This window comes from Equus asinus, chromosome 3, assembly GCF_041296235.1.
Source record: "Equus asinus isolate D_3611 breed Donkey chromosome 3, EquAss-T2T_v2, whole genome shotgun sequence".
Taxonomy (NCBI): domain Eukaryota; kingdom Metazoa; phylum Chordata; class Mammalia; order Perissodactyla; family Equidae; genus Equus; species Equus asinus.
Window position 1 is genome coordinate 127799199 of NC_091792.1, and position 22517 is coordinate 127821715.

Here is a 22517-nt window from a genome sequence, read left to right on the forward strand (position 1 = left end):
ACAAGGAGTTTAAAGCCACTGGCAGCAGTCTGCTCACAAAAATTTAATTTTGTAAAATGAAATGAATACTCAACTTGCTGCTTTTTATAATCTAGATTATTTGGCAGCCAACAATGAAGCGGGCAAAACTTATGTACTAATGGGGGAAATAAAATATATTAAGCTCAAATGAGGAGCTAAATCTCCACGCTCTGTTTCAAATGCAGAGTTACGCAATTTGTGGTCGATTCTCCCTAAATTTCACTTGGCTTTGAATTTAAAGCCTCTTCATGAGATATTTAACACTGATCAGATTTTTTACACGTTGAAAAGGACGTAAAGTCCTAAACTTTACTGGGAACCTCATTTTTTCTTTTAGCACTTTATGGAAACATATTTTGAATATAATTCAACTATCTTGGAAACAAATTGACCTTTTAAATCAATTCCCAGATACCCAACTTTTGCCAGCTAAAACAAGTTCTGCAGATGTTAATGGCTCATGTCAATACTGTGAATGAATAGACAGAAAACACATCATTGAATGTCTCTAGTGAGGACAACTGCCAGTCTCGAATCTCTCCTTTCAGTTTTTTGTGTTGATCAGGCGTGGGAGCAGAGGACTCATTGACTATTTGTAAGCTGCTGTTTAATATGCAGAAATGCTCCATCAGGAAAAGTTCTGTGAAGCTTTAAATGCCACGCCTCTGCTGGGACGTGGAACTTAGAAAATAATACCAGGAGAGGCAGGTCTGAAGTTTCTCTACTAATAAAGGAATAGTCTGGAACACTATGGGTTTTATAGATTATCTGCAAACACTGCTTTTCCCATTGCTGTGGTGCCAGGAATGTCACTATCTAACTACTCCATTGCCATAAAGTACAGCCAAATAAATAAATACGGATTTGGCAGGTGGCCGTATAAGCACTTACTTATGGTGACCCGCTCAGCAGCCGCTCTAGGTGTTCATTGAAATTACTGGCTCTTTCTAAAGAGATTTTTTTAAATTATTTCTCTGAAACATCTCACTCCTTCCTAGCAAAATAAGACCTTTTCTTTAAAATCATTGGTCTCATCCTGGTTTTCTGGTAAGATCCCAAAACAATGTAGTGTTTCTAATTTCCAGAAGCTTTGATTAAGTCGATGAGGTGATACTTTCCCAGCACATTGTGCTGGATTATAGATTTCCTGTGAATTTAAGCAATCTAGATGCCTCCCCAGGGGACTCATGTTTTCTTTTTGCAACTATGGTTTTGATTGAGTCCAAGGAGAGACTTTTATGTGTTTATAGTAATTTAGGTGTTGTTTTATTTAGCAAGGAATAGGTTTCTAATAGATCTTTTAACTACAAATCTCGGACTCACTGAATTCTGGTAGACTTCTTCACTATTAAACATCTTTTCTCTCTCCTTTAAAATATGTAAACATGAATGCCAAAATATTTGAGTGAAGGTGTAGGGTACTATATTGGAAAGTTCTGTTCTTATCAAGTCATTTCTCCTTTTTTAAAAGAGAAATTAGAATAACTTTTTAAAATACAGGAAGAGAATTTTTAAAAACACATTCACGTACCTTTCAGTACGAAAAATAAAAAGGTAAAAATACATTGATAGCTTTCCACTTAAAAATTTCTGCATTTCTGTCATAAAGCAGTTTATGCATTTTAAAATGAACTTTGAAGGCAAATATGTTAGTTTGTCTGCAAATTATTTTGAATTTGAAACTTTCTGTAAATATTCATTGATTTAAGACAGGTTCATAAATTTCAAGCTCAGTATCATTTGAATCAGCACCAAATGTTATGTACAGAGAAGCTAGGAGACCATTCACATTTACAAATGTTTACTCACTCACAAATTTGTTAACATAGTTTTCTCATTTTATACAGTTTTGATTATTGCAAATGCATTTATGACTGTAACCTTTGAGCCAAGTCATGTCCATTAGATGAATGTGTTACACATGTAGCTTTGGCTTTCTTCAGAGCAACAAAGATTAGACCCCATCTTCATAGACTAATAAGGCCATAATTTGAAAGTTTGTGTTTAAAAATTCCTTATATTTCCATCATACCTAAGAAATCTGAAAGAGCTTCTTAGCGTGTATTACTACAATGGAACACAGTCGCCTTCAGGGAGTTACCATCACCCAGAGTATCACAAATATGTATTTACATAATCCACATCTCAAAAAGGCCAAATGTGAAAACAGAATAGAGGGCATTAAAGTCTGTTTTGTCAACTTGTGTCTACTTACGCTTTTAAAAAAAAGTGTAAAGTCAGCAGCACCACAGTAAGGAATAAACTTAACTTCACGTAAGATGCTACGTTCTTTTAAAGCTTGCGTGCAAAAATGAAGGATCTGGCTCCTACTCTAGGGCGGATGTTCAAATTTTTTTCTGTAAATATATGTAGCAAAGCAAGCAAGAATTTCAGATTTGACTCCAATTTCTATGCTTTTGTTATTGTCCTTGTTAATGTGTGTTACAACCCTAACACAATTTGGACTTATTTTTCATGTGCTATCGCTACTTTGTTTTCTTTTCCATCTCATGAAGCAGACATTCGTTTTTATCTATGCTCAATCACTCCTTTCCACTATAAAAAGGAGAAAGATCAGTGTGGGTACAGAAACTGTTCATCGGGAGGCCAGCCTGGGTACATATTGATAAATGGTGAATTTGTAGCAATTCATGCTTCCATAATGAGATTAAATGAAACGCGAAGTGTAGAAAAGTCCCTGTAACTCCGATTCAAAAATTCACTTGATCGGCATGTAAGACTGCTTTCCTCCGACAGGTTTTGTTGTTGCTGTTGTTAGGTTTCGGTTTTGTGGATGTGTTTATGTAATCTCATTGCCAAGCCAGACTTTTACTCTTTCAGATCAACTTGATTTTTAATTACATTTTAGGTCTACTTTTTCAAAAAATTATATTCAGGTTTTATTGATTTACTAACATTTACTTAATTTTCCATTTATGTTAAACATGTTGGAAAAAGTTTCTCTATATTGCTCTTTAATTTTATTACAGTTATAACAGTTTAGGTTTCTGTTTTTAAGAGAATTGCAAAATATATAAGAACATTATGCTCTATTAGTTAAAGATTTGTTTTTAATCAAAGCCTAAATCTAGGTTATAAAATATTTTAATGTATAAATTCAGATTTCACTTTCTGATGGCTGTGATTATCAAGAATTATAAACAAGCTCATATACTTTGACCCATTAATTCTACTTCTGAGAATTCATCCGAAAAACAAACAAAAAAAACCAAAGGAGCACAAGGAAATTTTTGGAGGTGATGGATATGTCTGTCGTCTGGATTGTGGTGATGGTTTCATGGGCGTATGCATTTGTCCAGACTCACCAAATTGTATACATTAAATGTGTACAGTTTTTTGTATATTAGTTATACCTCAGTAAAGCTGTCTTTTACAAAAAGAATTCATCATAAGCAAATAGAGATGTGTAGGACTTCTGTACAAGAATATTCCACTCAGAATTATGTATAATAGTGAAAACTAGAACAAGCTGAATATCTAAAAATAGTTATAGCCACATGGTAGAGGTTATAGAACCATTAACATTATTTTAAAGGATATGTAACAACTTAAGAAAATGTATGTTACATAATGTTAAGAGGAGAGGAGTGGGACAGGACACTATATACAGTAGGTTTCCAGTAAGGTAAGTTTATGAATGTATATGAATAAACTATATGAATACGTCCAATGCAGAAAAAAATGGTGATTGTATTATTATAGAAAATTATTTTCTAGATAGACAAGTATATTTTATAATAAAAACAATAATCTTTAAATAACTATCAGGGGATAAGTGTTTTAAAAGGAAATTAAAACTAAAAATTTAATGACATAAAATATATTTCATAAAGCGCCTTTTAGAAAATAAGGTTATATTTAATCTTTTTTTAAATCTGTAATTACCTATTGATATAATTCTTTGTTGATTTGACAAGAGGAGCCAATTCTGACTTAAATAGCAAATACCTTATGAAAACATCCCTTCAAATTAAAAAGTAAAGCAAAGATATGCCATTTTCAAGATAGTGGTGAAAACATGTTAACGCTGCTATTATGCAATGGTCGAGTATAAAACAGATTCTAAGCAATGCATTTGTGTTTTTTGTGTTCTAATTTTGGCGTTTGGGGGTTGTTTTCTTCCTAGATCTGGTTTGCCTTTGTTAATGGCTTTTCTGGACAGATCCTCTTTGAGAGATGGTGTATAGGTCTTTATAATGTGGTAAGTTTAAGACATTTGCTTATTCCTGTTTTGTTGAATTCTTTGAAATAAAGATTCACCCTGCATTTGGCTGCTTGGTATAATGACCAGTTTGTGCGTTTTAGATGTTTACAGCAATGCCTCCCTTAACTCTCGGAATATTTGAGAGATCATGCAGAAAAGAGAATATGTTGAAGTATCCTGAATTATACAGAACATCTCAGAACGCCCTGGACTTCAACACCAAGGTAGGACACGATACCCCGGCACACGTTTGGGGAAACTTACTTTACTGCTCTGATTACACGGGGTATCTGGTCTTCCTAAGCTGAGGAAACAACTCCAGGGTGCCGACCATGGTAACTCAGATTTGCCTGAGGTTCTGATTCGGACCGAGAAGGTTTTTTGTTTGTGTGTTTTGTTATAAAACTAAAATGTAACCATGATTCACTGGAGTTTGCCAGGCAGCAGTAAACTGAGTCTGGCAGACAGAAGTGAATGTCCTTTTGGCCCTCTGACTTTCTGTCTTTGCAGTGTTGTGGGGAAATGCTCATTCTTCGCAGGGGTCAGTCATCCAGGACTGACAAGCACTGTCTTTACAAATATAAGGTGGCAAGGGGTGATTTATCATTCTTTACTAATTTTCTATTTTGTGAAATAACTTTTTCCTCAATCGAATATTAGGTTGTTTATATTGGGCGTTAAAATTATGGTCTCTGGGAAATAATCATTTAGTCATAAGACTCAGTATTTCCAAGCCGTAAAGTTTAAAATACAAGATAAAATATCCAACATTTTGTATAAAATCGTTATCTGGGTTTATATCCTACATAACACGCCATGGCCTATTGTTATCTTTTGTGGTCCATGATTTTTATTCATCCTAACAACAAAAAATATCTCGTTTTCTGCATAGTTTACTTTGCAAGTATATATTCTAAAGCGTTTCCACTGGTATTTGTTAGTAATTCAGGTTTCTGTTCAGTGTAAGTGAGGGAAAAAATTTTTAATTTTATAACAGTCCAGGTAGATGCCATTTTGAAACTATAATAAAAGCAACAAATATAATACACTTTCACAGACTTTTTTCCCATCTCATATATCATATGTTTATTAGCATGTTACTAATAATTAGATGTAACCTAAATTCAATGTTTTCAATTTAGGGCAGTTAATGTAGGATATTTTTAATATTTATTAATTCATAAAGCTCTTGAATGACATTTGTTCTCGGTATACTAAGGGAATAAAGTGAAACAGGTGTTTCAGTGCCTCTAACCTCACACCGTAGATGACAGTGCTAAGTTTATAGCCAGGATGTTATTCATCTTCTGAGACTAGGTCTTCATGAATGCAATGTGCATGCGTGTCCAGGTGTGCACACACAGACAACTTGATGGCATTTTAAATAACTGAATTTGGTTAATTTAAAAGAGCTGAAGTCTTCTTAGATTTACATTGCTTCTGAAAAGTATTTTTAGTGGTCTCTTAAAACTATTACTGTATAAAATGCAATATCTATGCTTTTATTTTTGAGTGTTTTTTGTTTTGTTTTTTTCTTTTTGCTGAGGAAGATTCGCCCTGAGCTAACATCTGTGCCAGTCCTCCTCTATTTTGTGTATGGGTTGCCACCACAGCATGGCTGATGAGTGGTGTAGATCTGCACCTGGGATGTGAACCTGCAAACCTGGGCTGCTGAGGAGGAGTGCACCAAACTTAAGCACTAGGCCACAGGGCTGGCCCCATTTTTGAATGTTTTATTTTGGGATTTTAAAAAAATTTATTTATGATGTCCAGTTTATATTAAATTCCACCACCTTGCTGGAATGTTTTTCATTACCTATGTTAGGTATTTTCATGTGATGGAAAGCCACAATCAGGGCAGATAAAATGGACTTTGAGCTCTTGTTTCCCTAGAAAGGTGATCTGAGAGCTGGGGGAGTTCCAGGCCTCCTGGCATACTAACAATAATGCTCACCGATCTAGAGAGTTGTATCAGCCCCAGCCACAGGTCCCCAGTCTACGATAGCTCAGGCTGCATGGTGCTCACTTGAGAGGAAACGCTATGGCCGCAGACTTGGCCATGGTACTCCTGCTTATAAACATAAATTGACCCTCACAGGATTACCCAAAGCAATTCCCAGAAAGTCACATCCTTTCATGCCCTTTGCACATGGCAACTTGGAGACAGTTACGTGGCCAGGGAAAAGGTAGGATATAGTTTTAGTGTGGAAGCATCATTCCTTGTATCCTTGGCTATTTTGTTGTTTACAAAGTATTTCATTATCTGCACAACCCATGCATTTCGAAATGTCATCAGATCAACCCAAATAAATTATACAACTTCTGTATCCATTTGAATATTTATGTCTACACAAATTGCCAACCATTTTTTATAGGGTTTATGGATTTTTCTAATGATTTCAGTGAAAATTCTTTGATTAAATCCCATATAAGTGTTTTAAAATTCAAGGACAAATGGCTACAAAATGCATAGTTGTCTACACAGCAGTTGCTGTGGGTCTCCAGTGTCGAAGCATTGTTGTCCTGAATGATGATGATTGCGTTTGTTATGGTAAGAAGGGTCGGAGGTTCTGAGGTCATGACAGGGGTCGAAGGATTAGCATGTGACAATAAGTATCGGTCAGGAAAATGGAAAAGTAGAACTAATTTTTCTTGCACCCACCTGTGCTTTCTGTCAAATAAAAACTTGTGGTAATGACATAGTGAGGAGAAGAGACAAAGGTTAATGAGTAACACAAGTTCAAATGTGTAATGTATTGGAGCGTAAATTGGATCATACAATCCAGTGTGGCTGGATGAACTAACAAAGGAGATTGAGATCACGGTGGAAAATTTGGGAGGCAGTCAACTTAATTTCTGTTGTTTGAACAGCTTAAAACTATTAATACATGCCAATTTTATTTAGCATAAGTTTTGCTTGCAAGAAGCACTTTTAAATGACAAAGCTGTTGCTCTTCAAAGGGCCATAAGAATTCTAAACAGTTTTTCTATAACTTAATCTCTCACATCTATGCTGCACAGAAAGTGCTAGTGATGCACGCTCTCTTGTCCTTAAAATACAATAGATATAGAAAGTGATAACTGTTAAATGATGTTATAATTGTATGAAGTTTGATGTTGCCAGGTGTTAAAAATTGTGAAAGCCTTTTATAAATTCAAGCATAGTGACAGTACTTTACTTGAAAGAATTATACAATGTAAATCTTATACCTGCTATTTTTATTGTATAATGTGTGTGTATAGATATATAGAGACAAGGAGAAAATGCATTGTATCCTTACCGTTGAGAAGTTTACACTTATGGCACATGGGAAAGAGAAAGTAAAGATTTCACCAAATTACAGTATTTTCAAAAGTTCATTCTTTTGGAATTACGAACATAGTCCTACGTAAAGAATTTCAGGATCTGCATTTATTTTAAATTTTATTTTCTTTTTCAGGCAGAAATTTAAACTTTTAATATTTGGTTTTTAAAAAGTAGAAGAATTTTCACTGAAGCTGAAAAAACATTTTGAGAAACATAAAAATAAATAAATGACCCCTGAAGGTCTAAGAGGCAGAAAGTGTCTGTCAGTTCTATTAATTCACAGTGGTGGCCCGACAGAAACACGTTTTGTGAATCCAGCTCACAGATAAAAAGAAAGGTCAGAGTTCACAGAGCTAGTTTATCGCAAATGGTTCTCATGGATTTTTGTTTTCCCTCAGGTTTTCTGGGTTCATTGTTTAAATGGCCTCTTCCACTCAGTTATTCTGTTTTGGTTTCCACTAAAAGCCCTTCAGTATGGTAAGTAGAAAGAATATGAATGCTAAGAGATGACTTTTTACTTTTTTAGGAAAATAACTCATTGTCAATATATGTTAAAAATTATAGCAGTGTTACATTTTATGGTATTTTCCTTAACCTGAAATACATGCATTCAAAAGTTGTACACACTTTAAAGAGTTTTATTATTCCTTTGGTAGCAAAGTGATTTAATATATGCAAAGCCTTTCTTCTCTACTACTCATGTTTTCCAAACTTACAGAGTTAAATTTTAGGGCCCTTTTTTCCTCTGTTGATGTATAGTTTGAAGACAATAGTGCTAATATTTTATGTAGTCTGTTTATGATACCTATGAGGCTTGTATCAGGCTCTTTATACTGAACCTAATCAGTGCTAGTATTTTCAAGTATACTGGAGCCGATGTTTTGAATGAGATTTTTAATACGTTTTTATGTTCATCTTGGAGTGTAGGCTTTTCCTCTGCTTGTTTTGAGGGAGTGATTTTATTCTGTCAGTTTTGAGAGATAGGATCATGGTGAATTTCCTATTCACATAAAAATGAGTAAGTAGCCACTTTAGGATAGAGATCCCTGTGATGCTTAAGCTGGTGCTGCTGTGTCCCAGAGCAGACCTTGCCTTGAGATCCTGAGGAAGACAGCCAACCATTCAGTGCGTCTGCTCCCAAACTACAGTACTTAAAAACACAACACATGCTCCACTGGAGGACTCATCAGTCCTTTAGAAGTACAGGTCATACCTCGCTGCCTCTGAGTAATGCTTGCCAGCAGAAGAGCCTGCTGTCCATCCATTCCTGCCCACCTACGGTCTATTCTCCACAGGCAACCAGAATGATCCTTGTAAAACGTAAATCAGACCAGGTGCCTCTCTCCTCAGAAAACCCACAGACTTCTATCACGTTTAGAAGGAAATCCGCAGCCCCAACCTTACCCAAATCCTCCACCTGATTTTTTCCCCTGCTTTTCCTCCTCAGCCTGCCAGCCTCTGTGCGATCCCTCATTCTTCACCCGGAGATGCCAGCTGGCTGTCTCCCTCACTCCCAGGTCTCTGCTCAGAGAGGCCCTCCCAGATCACCCCATTAGAAAGAGCCACACCGCTTCTCTTGCTCCGTCCCCTTGCCCTCTTGTGTCTTCTTCCTGGTACTTGCCTAGTAGGGTGTGATATGTGTGTCTATTTTTTGTTGTCTTTCTCCTCTGTTAGAGTCAAAGCTCCAGAAGGGTAGGGAATTGTCAGTTTAGTTCACTGTTGTATTTGCAGTGCTTAGAACAGTGCCTAGCTCCATCGTAGGCACTGAGTAAATTGTCAGTGAATGACGAGAGCATGAGGCATGGGTGGGGTGAGAGAGTGTTACAGAGAAAGCAGTGGTTTTATGTCCTAGAGATTTCCATCTCATTTCTTTATTAATTGCTCTGCTAATGCAACAGTAAATACTTCTCTTTTTATAGGCCGTGGAAGTGAGTGTGGTAAGAAAATCTAATCAAAGTATAGAGTATTGACACAGTAGGCCAGGAAAACCACAATAGAATTTTTTTTTGTATATTCACAGAGTTGTGCAAATGTCACCACTATTTAATTCCAGAACATTTTCATCACCCCATAAAGAAAACCCATATCCATCAGCGGTCACTCCCCGTTTCTCCCCACCCTTTCCCCCAGTCTCTAGAAACCACTAATTTTTGTCTCTGTGGGTTTGCCGATTCTGGACATTTCACATAAATGGAATCATATAATATGTGACCTTGGTTCATCCATGTTGTGGCGTGAATCAGTACCTCATTCGTTTTTATGGAAATTTGCAGATTAGTTGTAGACATTTATAAGTTTGTCCACAATATACCCACAAGATATAGCACATCAGATCCTATGTCCTTAATCATGGAATACCCCCACAGAGAATGGGGTCTAGATTGCTGGACTGACTGTTAAGCAACCCTTCCTGGCTACTTTTAACCAAATACTTTAGAAAGGGAAGCGTCACATTATGGAGCATCTGCCATGCTCCAGGCCCCATGTTCAGTGCTTTACATATGAAACATCTTTTTAACCTCAGAACTTCTCTGATGTGGGTAGTTTCACTCCATCTTTTAAGTGAAGAAAGTGAGTCCCATGGAGATTGATTATAAATAACACAAAATGACACAACTAGTAACGGAACCAAGCCTAGTCTATGTCTCCAGAACTCACCAGACTATCTCTTCTCTTCATACCAGCATCACTCTCCCTGACTTGTCCCATACTTTATTCTAATGTGTTTTGTCCTTATGCACTGAATATGTATTTGAATAAGTATTGTTGAAAATGTGCATAAATAAAATATTGTATTATGCGTACCGTGAGGTTTAAATTTTTCGATGGTGCCAATGATTTAATTATTGTTATTTTTTTCATTTTATTTTATCAATAATAGTAATTTTTGTTTGTTAACTACCACTCCCTTCATCTAAAACCAAGTTTGTTAGTCATTGCTGGAATAACAAAATACCTTAAGATATACCCCTAAATTCAGCCGTATCCTCAAAGAGCCGTATGCCTGGAATCATATTGATGCTCCTCAGTCTTCTATGAGTTGTTTTTATGAATCCCTATTGGTGCAATGCCAACAACTTTCCTGAGAGATAGTAAGAAGGCTCCCAAAACCCTCATCTGTATTGTTAACAAAGTTCTTTATTAAGAGATCAGAATGTCTTCTCCTGTCTCAATGCCCATAACATTAAGCTTTGCTTGAACAAGTAGTTTGATTTTTTTTTTTTTAATTTCATGGAACCTGAGAAAGAATTGGTTAACAAGTCAGATTTTCTTCTTCTTGTTGGCTATTGGAAATTTGTTTTAAATTTATGACCATATTAATGGCAACTTTGTGTGATTTCTTACAGTGTTTTGGGGGGGGTTTTTTGTTTTTTTGTTTGTATGTTTCCCTCCCCAAAGCCCCAGGACATAGTCATATATTCTTGTTGTAGGTCCTTCTAGCTCTTCTTTGTGAGCCATCACCACAGCATGGCTACTGACAGATGAGTGGTATGGTTCTGTGCCTGGGAACCAAACCTAGGCCGCCAAAGCACAGCATGCCAACCTTTAACTCAGTGTTTTTTTAATTAGCCTCATTTCTGGCTCCCTTGTGTGGCCCTTAGTTCCCCTTTTGTTCAACACTTATAAATTAGTTGATCTTTGAAAGGCTTCTAAAGGACCTCATTTATTTTCTTTTCTAACAAGGCTCTCTTCTTTTCATACAGGTAATGTATTTGGAAATGGGAAAACCTCTGATTATCTGCTGCTGGGAAACTTTGTTTACACTGTGAGTATGGGAGGTTTACCTGGTTTGCATATAAAATTGAATCCTTTCATATGTGCTCATTTTATTTTCAAATTTAAATGTGTGCATTTGTGAATTTAAGGATTGTTTACACTTCCCTTTAAAAATGAAATGAGATGCTTTGACTGTTAAGAGATTCTTTTGTATTAGGTGATAAAAATGTCATTTAGGTTCGCTGACTTTATAGGACTTTTGGTTGCTATTATTGTCAATATTCCCTCTTTGCTCTTACTGCCCCCCATTTGCCCTTTTTCTCTTCCTTGTCCCTTTTATTTTACTGCCCTTGTTAATATTTTCTTGCTTTCCTGAATTTATGGCAAATATTATCATACTATTCTTGGATGTTTAACCAGTAATTATTCTAGAGTCTCATGATAACTAAAATGGGAGAGAAATCTCCACTCTTTGGGACCATTTCACCCACATGAGGCGTGGAACGCACTGTGTTAAGTCACTGTGCCAAATGCTTGTGGAAGATGCACAGATGAATGCAAGCTCGTTCCTGCCATAAAGAGCCAAAAAATATTTTTAAATCATTTTTCCTTAACAGTCAAAAGCACTACTTACATGCTAATGCCCGAGGTCACACAGCTGGTATCTGATAAAAGTTTACTCCAACCTTCAATTCTGAATTCCCAGACCAACCTTTCCTCTCTACTCGTGTGTCCTTCCCATGACCTCCAAACAGGGCAGTGTGCTGTTCTAAATACTAAGTGGCTGTTCATATGGCTGACTCAGTTGTTAGAAAAACTATAATATGATGTTTAAATATCAGATATTTAAATGACTGAATGATAGGATATTAAGGCCATTAAGTAACAGAGGGAGCAGGTTTTTCCAGGGGTCTCCTTTCCATTGACATCAACTCACTGAAGTAGTAACAGGAAGGAAAAATATGTTTAGAGGGGCTGGTAATTTGTTCTCATACAACGTGAGTACAAAACAGAAATAAGTAAATACTTGATAGAGTAAGTTTAGAAATTAATCAGAGTATATATCATAGGTGTTTCCTAGGGACACATTAAAGTACCCAAGTCTCAGGAGGATGTTTTTCTTTAATTTTATGTCGAACTATATCTCTTATTTTGGAACTTTTTGTATAGCTTAAGTTAGTTAGTATTTACATTTTAATAAGAGTTTTATTTCTACAAATATTAATTCTAAATTACCATTAGATATCCTACTGAGAAAGCCCAATGCTCCACTTTAACTTGACTTTATGACCCCACTGGGAAGCCTCTAAGCAAATACTGTGTGAAAACCATTAAAGTACCTGAAAGTAGGAGTGAGCGCTTCAAGCATTTACTCATCACCAGTGCTAGACAAACATCACACTTCCATAGCCACAAACTGCTGAAAGTGCCCAGAGTTCCCTTGGCTGCCAACAACATCTAAAATTTTATTATGAATTATAGATAGATAATAATAGGTCATGCTGCAGTGCTAAGCAGTGTTCTCAGTGTTTTAGACTCAAATCCCTGTGACGTAGGTAAGCTTTATCAGCCCCAGTGTACAGATGAAGGAGCTGAGACACAGAGAGGTCAAGTAACTTGTCTTGTTCCTTAACCAAAACGGCTAGTAAATGATGGAGTCTGAGCACAAACAGTCTGACTCTCAGATTAGTCCATTTAACCGTTATGCTGTCCTGCTGTCCCTTACTTCAGAACTAGTAGCATAGTCACTGGCAACGGTGGGTATGTACATCATGGAGGTATAACGGGCTCTTATATCCTGCTCTGCAGGGTTTCAGTAAGTAACGTTACAGAGTAAGTGTTTAGATTTCTAAATATCCACTTATATTACTTTTGCAATTTATCTTCAAAATGCACAAAGTGGGGCTTTAAGTATTACAGATAAAATAAAATTAAAGCAAGCTTGAAAACCCATGTTACTGTAGACGTATATTCTCAGTTGCTATTCATGACTTATACGAGAAGCAGGCAGACATGCTCTGGAGCCTTGTGGGTGGACCGTAAGGCTGTGGAGGTAAGGAGAGGCAGGGAAGGGAGACAGGAGTGTGATGCTGCGAATGGGCAGCTCTGACTAGTCATGGTGATAATGTTCAGCCACCCAGCTAATTCACTTGTTTCTTTGCTGATTGGACGTACAAGGCAAACTGTGAATAATCTACCATCCCATAGTCTAATTCAGAGACACTTGTTCTTTTATAAATCTCCCTCTTAATCATTCGATGAACTATTAGATTATTAAATAAAATAACATTTTCCTTTCTGTTTTAGTTTGTGGTGATAACTGTGTGTTTGAAAGCTGGATTGGAGACATCATATTGGACATGGGTAAGAGTTTTGATCACACCCTACGCATGTCATATTTACTCATGCATTCTTGCTGATTTTTTTGTTGTTGTTTTTCATTTTAACTTTATGCATCCCTGTGCCCTAGTTCCACAGATTGTTAATTGTGGGGAATCAGGGGTGGAAGGGAGAGAACTGGAGATTCTAGTTTGGAAACACGGAGTAAAACAAACAAGTTTTTTTACCACAAGATTTCTCAGAGCCTTTAATATATTGTTGTATATCGTGACTATCCCAGGAAGGGGGAAGACTTTCAAACTTACTGACTGGGAATCTTTTCTTAGTAGAGTGTGTCACAAGACTGGCATTGGGCAGAAAACCCACTGGAAAATGATTCTGAAGACCATTAGTATTAGCAAAAGATTTATCCTCAAACATTTGTAAATATTCAATCTGGATAAAACAAGTTCTGTTTCAGATACATTAGTTTTGAAGTATAGTCTCATCCAGGTACAGAGACCCAGTAAACAAAAAGAAATGAAAGTTTGATGCACAGGGGAAAGACTGGCACAAGAAATTTGGATTTGATGGTCATCGGCATGCAGACCGTACTCACACAAGGGTCTAACATCTTTCAGTGAGAGCATGCAGAGGGAAAATTAAGGAGGCTTAAAGATGGCAGGAGGTAAAAAAAAAAAAAAAAAAAAAAAATGAGTAAGAGGAGAGACCCACCAAAGGAGGTAGAGAAGAAATAGTTCTAAATGCCAATACCACAAGCATCCTAACTGTTGTAGGAGAGGTTAGCACTTAATGAAAGATCTGGTTAAAACAGTTACAAATTCCCATGATAATATGTTGTGGAAGTAGTAAAAAATTAATAAGGGCATTTATGAAAACTTCATTAGTGTTTGTGTCCTCAGTCTATCTAAAAGTCTCTTGACTCAGATTCCCTTCCTTCACAGTTCAGCCACATAGCGATTTGGGGCAGCATCGCGCTCTGGGTGGTGTTTTTTGGAATCTACTCGTGCCTGTGGCCCAGTGTTCCGATGGCCCCTGATATGTCAGGAGAGGTAAGGTGTCCTAATAAATCATGCTCCCCCCATCCTTAAAAGTTGGTAATGAACTTTAATTGTTTGGCTTGGATTTATATTAAAATAGTATTTGACAATTTAAAAGCTGTTTTTAAATTCCACAGTCGTGAGTGATAAATCTTGAGAGAATATTTTAAACTTGGATATTTTACTTAAATCTGACTTATCCCTTTCTTTGTAGCTGGCACAATAAAATATGGTTGTCAGGAGTTTGAATCATGTTAAGAATATCCATAGAGAAAATGCCATTTTAAAATTAAACCATAAATCCCCAAATACATTTTGGATAAGAGGTCTGGGAAGTGGTGAGCTTGTGTCCCTGGGACAGTCTGTCATTTCTTTTATTATCTCTTATTCTAAAGAGAAATCTACTGTCACTATATTAAATGCACTTTTAGCATTGTCGTAATGACATCAGCTTGGTTTTCATTTTAAAAGAGTTAGGGCGTCTGACATTTCAGCCTTGTCATAGTCCATTTTCAGTTCTGTCTTTCAGTTTCTTGTTACACTGGTAGGAATTGAGTTATTAGGTGTTCATGGGGGAGTGTCACAGGATCTCCTTTCCTTCAGAAGAGATTCCAGCAGTAGGAGGGTTTATGATTTCAATTGCAGGAAATTTAACATAAAATGTATAAAAGAAAATGTGGAAAACATTTCAGGATTTCCTGTGACCTCACAATAACTTGCAAATCAAGGTAATGTGAGCTCCGTTACAGGACATTGTTTTCCCGCAGTCACCGGAAACTTTTCCAGTGGTTTCCCTGTATTTGTTGCCCCTAAGTACTGCCTGAGTACCTTTCACTTTTGACAGTCTGGTTTATAGATCATTTTCATGAAATTTTATCTGACAGCATCCTGCTTTTTATAAATTAGCAGAATGCAGACACATTAAAAAAAAATTTTGTGGTTAAATTTATTAGAGAAAGACATTATATACTATTACAGCGAAACCAGACATATCAAGAAGCATGTACTTCCTTCCACCAAAAGTGAAGGCTTCTAGTGATACATGGTCTGTGAATTCTAGAAAGTTTACAGCATATATTTTGAGGAGAACAGAGAGAAAGCCATGAATGCATCTCCTCCTTACCTTGGTTTCTGAGTTGTTTTTCCCTGAAGAAACAAAAATCAAAGACTATATGTGTCTGATGATGCCTCTTGGAAAATCCAGTTCTGTTCTTTGTTTTTATTTGTTGTGCTCTGATTGGACCTGCTTTTCTCCAAGGTCAATTGTAACTTAATATCTTTCTCATAAGACCTCATTTTATCACATTTCTTAATGTTTTATCTTCAAAATCAATGACATAAGATTTTGAGAGTGGGATAGTTGAAGCAGCTGTAGCCAATAGCTTTGATGACAAGAATGGAGTTTCTGACCACCTACTTCTAGGACAAGTGTGAAGTTTGACTGGCTTTTTGCCAACCAAATATAATTCTCCCCTTGCCTGTAGAGTTCCCAGTATTGCCGAAACACAAAATTTAATATCATCTCCTGAGATTTGTGGTGATGCTGTGTTTAATTCAAAGTGAAATGAATATCAGTACACCATCACGTGTCTCTTCACTACAGATACGGTGGGGAGTGCTAACAGGGATTCTTTTTCTTGTTGTTTTATTACTACTGATACTTTGAATATAATGTTTAAATAGCTGGTGCTCCCTTGAAAATATGAAGAATGGATTAATTCAGCTGTAGGCTTAACTAGCTTGTCTAAAATGTCTGCTTAATTGATTCAAAGAAAAGAATAATACTTTAAATTTATGTAGTACTTAGTGTTTGCAAAGTATTTTGATATATATGTGTGTGGGGGGGGTGTGTGTAAATAATCCTCAAAACAACTCCCAAAAAAGATGATAACAAGAAATAACAAGAACACTACTCAGATTCTCAAGGATAGATAGCCTACATTTACTGTTTCCTGGGCACTCGGGTAATAGATCCCCAAAAATGTAGCAATACTCAATACTCAATTTTTGAGCATTTTTATTATATGTAGAGAGTCACTAGTTCTATTAAAATCCAGTTAATTACAGCAAGAAGTAACTACCTTTAGTTTTACATTTTTCTAATCTTAAAATTTTATATTTTAGTTGAGTATAGCCAAATACTTACATACATATGAAAAATTCATTTATGTGCCAATATTTGTACTTTTGTGTGTGTGTGTGTGTGTGTGTGTGTATATATGTGTATATATATATATAAATAATTGGCCAGCCATCTTAAATAAAATTTACTTATTCATGTTTCATAGCAAAATACTATTGTAATATATTACATATTACATATATATTATTATATATTTTATATAGTAATATATTATTGTGACTAACACAAGGATAAGTATAAATATTAGCATTCTCTGACTTGACATGTTTTATGTAATCCACATGATGAAACACAGCACGGGCAGCCCTCAGAACGTAAGGCTACTCCACAGGATTCATGGTGTGGTGTGTAGGCAACTTTCTGTCACCACCACTAATAGGGTCATAAGTGTCTAATCCAAAGATCATACCCTTAGGACTCGCAGTCCTTTCCTGTATGGATTTGGCAGCAGTTCCTTCTAAAACTGATTAATTGATTAATTATGTATGTGTGTTTTGGTTGCCTAAAAGCCTAATAAGGGCCTCCAGGATGGTCCAGCATTAATAGAGATGGAGTTGAGAAACTGAAAATAGCAACCCTGTCCCCCACTGTCCTGGTTCAGGTGATATTTTGAAGGATGAGATAGTGGGTGGTTTTAAAGGGATATCAACACAATAGGGAAGTTCTTCAAAGTGGCAGCCAAGATCTGAGAAGAATATCACTAGTAATACCTCAGGTCTATCAAACACTTAATCCCACGTGCTTCTCTGAGTGCTGTATATGCATTCATTCAATCGATTTAACAACTAGTTTTTGAGATTCTTCTCTGGGTCAGGCATTGTTCTAGACACTGTGGATTCACTAGTGAGTAAAACATGAAAACCCATGCCCTTCTCAGCTCACTTTTCCTCCAGTGAAAGGAGATGGACAATAAATAAAATAACTGATAAATATAGACAGATAAAAGTACTGTACAGAAAAATACAGCAGGCTGGGAGGAGCTGAGAGCCGAGCTTTCCGTTGTGTTTCCCGTAGAGCCCTGTGGCTTTTACTCATGGTCAGATCAAGAGCCACTGGAGGGGCATAAGAGAGGTGTCGTGATCTGACTTATGTTTCCACAGCAGGACCACAGCTGCTCTGTTATGGACCACTTAGGAGGTTATTGCAATAACCCAGGTGAGAGATAATAGTGGCCTGGACCAGGAAGGCTGCAGTGGTGAAAGTGATCAGATTCTGAATCTGGTTTTAAGGTAGAGCCAATAGGATTTGCTGACAGACTAGATGTGAGGAAAAGAAGTCAAGGACGACTCCATCATGTTGACCGTGAACATTGTCAGGGAGTGCTTGTTCTCACCTCACTGGACCCTCACTGCAAACTTGTTATTATACCATTTTACAGATGAGGAAACAGAGGCGCAGAGAAATTAGTACCTCATCTGACATCCCACTAATACTAAGTGACAAAGATAAGATTTTGACTTAGATGTCTGGTCCCAGAGTCAGCTACCTTAGACACTGGGCTATGCTGCTTCTCTGATCAGTGTTATTCAGAGGAATCCATGGTATATAATCTGGAAATTAGAAGTCTGAAGGGACTGTCCTTCCTGGCAGGTAACTCAAGGATTTGTGTAGGAGAGGAAATCTTTGTTTTCCTGACAGCACTGCCTCCTCCACAATTCTACTCTCTATAGACGTTTCGGTGGTCTTGTTCTTCCTCAGTCTGTCCTCCACATCGGAGCTGTGCGAACCAATCCAGAATGCTTACACTTCTCAAAGTCCACTGCCTCTTCATTTCTTTACTCATTCACCCCAGCATAACCATGTCGGGCCCCTAGTGCCCCATAAATAACTGTTAAATAAATGATCATTAACTAATTTTTTTTGCTTTTCTTGTTTGTTTTGAACAAACAAATGACAATGGGATAGAGTTGACCGCGAGGCAGATTTCAGCTCAAATAGAACATCTTCCTAACATCCAGAGATTTCCAGCAGCAGAACAGGATGCTAATCTCATTTAACTAATCCTTCCTGTGCCCATCGTTAATGAGCTGTTGGCCACTAGTGATATGTAGGCAGAGCCTCATTTGTCTACACCTCCGGTGCTGCCTTCCAGCTCCTAAGATTCGGATTCTCGGTGTGCTTCTCTTCACTATATTATGTTAACTGTTGAAAGGGCACAGATGATTTTTCTCTAGTTAACAGGATCTCAGGGTGCAAATTATACACAAATTAGGCAATTTACAGGTACAGCTCTCATGCCTCAATATTCAGCTGGACACATATTCACACATGTATCAGGATTTTATAGTCATTTCCAATTTACATTCTTGGTTCATCTTTGCAGCTCCATCTGAACACAGAGCCGTTTCTCTCAATGTGTTGAAGGAAAAGGCTTGCTCTTTCTTCTTCTGGGGGAGGGAAGGGAATCAAAATTTATTATGCACCCACTATGCTCTCCAGGCGCCATGTTTGATCCCAGGCAGTCCTTATTTTATTTAAGTCCATAGCACAAAGTTCTGTGGTAAGCAGAGCAATAGCAAGTGACCCAGAGAATTCATTCCAGGTTTTTTTTTCAAACCCCGTTGGTTTCCTCTAACATCCTGAAGAACTAAAAACCTTCTCTTTGGGGCCCGGTGCTATTCCTTACTCCCAGGCAGGAACTCTTTTCTTCTTGCACCCATCTTCCTTGCATCCTGTCAATTTCCCTGTTATTTCCCAGGGTATCTAGGGCCCTGATCAATTTCCCTAAGTTAACCAAATATAAAATTGTGCCCATCTCTTTTTTAAAAGTGCCTAGATTTTTAATTCCCTCTTTTCAACACCCACCTAACTCCCTCATCCCCTTTTATAGAATTCCATATGACTTTGTATCCTAGCCTCTTGCCTCTCCATGACAGCAATATTAGCATAAATAATACCCATGTCATTTAAAATATATACATGAGATTGAAAACCCAATCATCCTAGCTTATCAGAGCTACCACTTCGATAATAATAGAGTCTCGTTGACTGAAGGCCAGTGACTGGTAGAACACTTTGCATGTCTTCACTCATTTAACACTGTGAGCACTTAACAGGAGCGCTGTGAGATAGTTCCTATTATACATTTTACAGACACACAGTGTTTAAATAATTTTCTCAAGGTCACACAGCTTATAACTATCTGAGCTGCGAATGGAACCCAGCCAGAGTCTATCCCCTTAACCACCACACACACTGTCTCTGTTCCTTTTACATTTCTTCTCTCACCTTTCCATTCCCTTCCCTTCAGGCTGTTCTCCTAGCCTTATTAATTTTAAAAGAGTGACAGTCTTTTAGTGTCAGTGCCACCAGTCAAAGTACTTACTTCCATCTAGTGAGTAAAGTAAGCAGTCCATTATCTGCATGTGATATTTCCATCTTCAGCTGTACTCAGCTGGCTGTATCACTGCTCAGGAGTCCTTTTCACAGCATCACATAGTTTCTTTCCCCCTTCAGCACATTCTATATGCCTAAAGTCACCAGAAATTTGTTCCCCAAATATCTCAGAGTTTAGTTCAGACTTCAGCTGCTCCAGCCACAGCCAGAGTGGGTTATTCTCAGTTGGTGGGCAGGGTGTTCCCATTTGGGAAACATTCCTTCCTATAGTTTGTGCTTTGTTTCTACATCTCTGCCCATAATAATGATTCAACTGATAATGATTAACAAGTATCCCAGTACCACAAATTATTGGAATAGTTAGCTATTGAAAAGGAATTATGACATGGGGATTGGGGGGTGGGGGGGCTGGTCGTGGGTTATACAAAGGGAGAAAATACAACACTAAGAAATTATTTAGGAAAGGAAAATACAGAGAAAACAGTGTGACGAGCTTGGCTGCAACTTTACATATGTCGCTGTCTTCCTCTTCTCTCACAAATATGGTTGTGATTTAAGAGGAGAACTTTTTTTTCAGAACTGACTTGTATTTTTTCACACCAGTACAACAATTTATGGGGCAAGGTAGGCCCTGGGGAGAAGTGCTATGTTATATAAACATATGCTGGCCTGCTTTTCTGACTCGTCTAGATGATGTTACTGGGTATTTTTTGAATTTTCACTAAAAATATTTTAACCGCTATGATTAGTACACCAGATTAAAAAATACATAGCAAGCTACATCAAGGACCATTTCATATCACGATTAATACCAGAAGCTTAGGATTGGCAAAACATTTAAATTTATCGTGGCGTTAGAGACATGCACGGTAAAGTCCTCCCAAGCGCCATCTGGTTCTGCTCTCCCTGGCCTAAGGGATCTATAAAACTACTGAAGGAAATTGAAGTTAAGGAACGAGCATGTGTTTTACAGAATTTCAGATCTCTTGATTGAGGTTTGTAAAGTCTCTCTGAAAAACAATAAAAATCTTTGTTGAACCCTTTGGTGTCACCCCCGTAGGAAAGGTATTAATAAACAACGTTAGTGATATGATTTCCCTAAATTGTGCTGTTGCCCGTTTTACCAACACAATAAATTACTTTACATATGAGGAATTTCCTGGTTAAAATAGTCCTTATTCCTCTATCAGTTTTTAATTACCTAGATAGGATATAATAATTTATTGGTCACAAGACCAGCTCTTGTGGATGGGGTAGGGCGGTGTTATGATCCAATGGAGTTTCATCCAAGATTACTGTGTTTAGCCAAGTAGCCTGGAGGGAACAACAACCCTAAACTCTGTCAGATGTTGTTCAATGAGCCAACAATTGTGAGCCCATCCAGTAAAACATGTCATTGGTCAGAGTCCTTGTGCCCCTCACAGTAAATGAGACAGGCCAGACCTTCACAGTTCTTAAGGCAGCTGGCTGTGTAGCCACTTCCAAGCCCATTTTGTAAAGAGAAGCCTGCATAGAAACACTGAGAAGGAAAAAGAGACATGGCAATGACAAACATAATTGGCAAATCAGGACGTTTGCACTCATTTTAAATTTACAGCTTTCTTTAGAGTCATTACAAGAGCTGGCATTGCTCTCTGTAAGCACATCATCTTTTCCTACAGTACAGAGCACATGTATATTGTCTAGTGTAACCCAGGCTCTGCGTTAGGCAGTGGTGGATGCAGAGATGAATGGAGTTGGTCCCTTGCCCTTAAGGATCTCATTGCTAGGATGGGGTGTTGATGTCATACATGTGAGAGATGCTGTAGTGTACCCAAAGTGCTGTAGCAGTGAGCAAGCCATGGAAAACTGAATGAAGCTTGCTCTTAGTGAGGCAGAGCTTTGGTTCTTCTCTAGAATCAGTTCATTCTCGCATTCATCCATTCCATAAATATGTGTTGAGTGCTTAAATGGTACTGGGCACCATGTCCAGGTAATGAGTTAATTAAGCTTGATACCCATGAGCATTCAGGTTGTGGGGACCAGGGAATGGGAAGGAGAAAAGGCCACTAAATCAGTTATCCAATGACTAAATGATGAATGGCTAAAGATAATTTCACAAAGTGATCAGTGATAGGAAAAAAACAGGGGATATTATAAGGGGCAGGGCTATAATGGTTGTTCCAGGAAGATCTTTTTGAAGAAGGAATGATTCAGCTGAAACTCAAATGATGTGGGGATACCTGCCATGTGAAAAAGAACATTTCGGGGCTAGAGCAACAGCAGGTGTCCATGCTCTGAGGCAGGAATGAGCCCAGCAGGTTCAAAGATGAACAGGCCAGGGTGGCTGGAGCAGAGGGTGGGAAAGAGCATGAGATGGGGTCAGTGAGATAGACAGAGGGCAAGCCA

The 22517-nt window shown here is 37.5% G+C and overlaps 1 protein-coding gene across 5 annotated transcripts in view; it reads left to right on the forward strand.

Annotated features, from left to right (window-relative positions):
* Positions 1-22517, forward strand: part of ATP8A1 (ATPase phospholipid transporting 8A1) — a 221318-nt gene that overhangs the window by 173853 nt on the left and 24948 nt on the right. For all 5 annotated transcript variants that reach the window (XM_070505963.1, XM_014857150.3, XM_070505962.1 and 2 more), the window contains 6 exons: positions 4169-4243; positions 4348-4470; positions 7952-8030; positions 11258-11319; positions 13578-13634; positions 14555-14662. In XM_070505963.1, coding sequence (XP_070362064.1) covers positions 4169-4243; positions 4348-4470; positions 7952-8030; positions 11258-11319; positions 13578-13634; positions 14555-14662 — 504 coding nt within the window. The remainder of the gene's footprint in view (positions 1-4168; positions 4244-4347; positions 4471-7951; positions 8031-11257; positions 11320-13577; positions 13635-14554; positions 14663-22517) is intronic.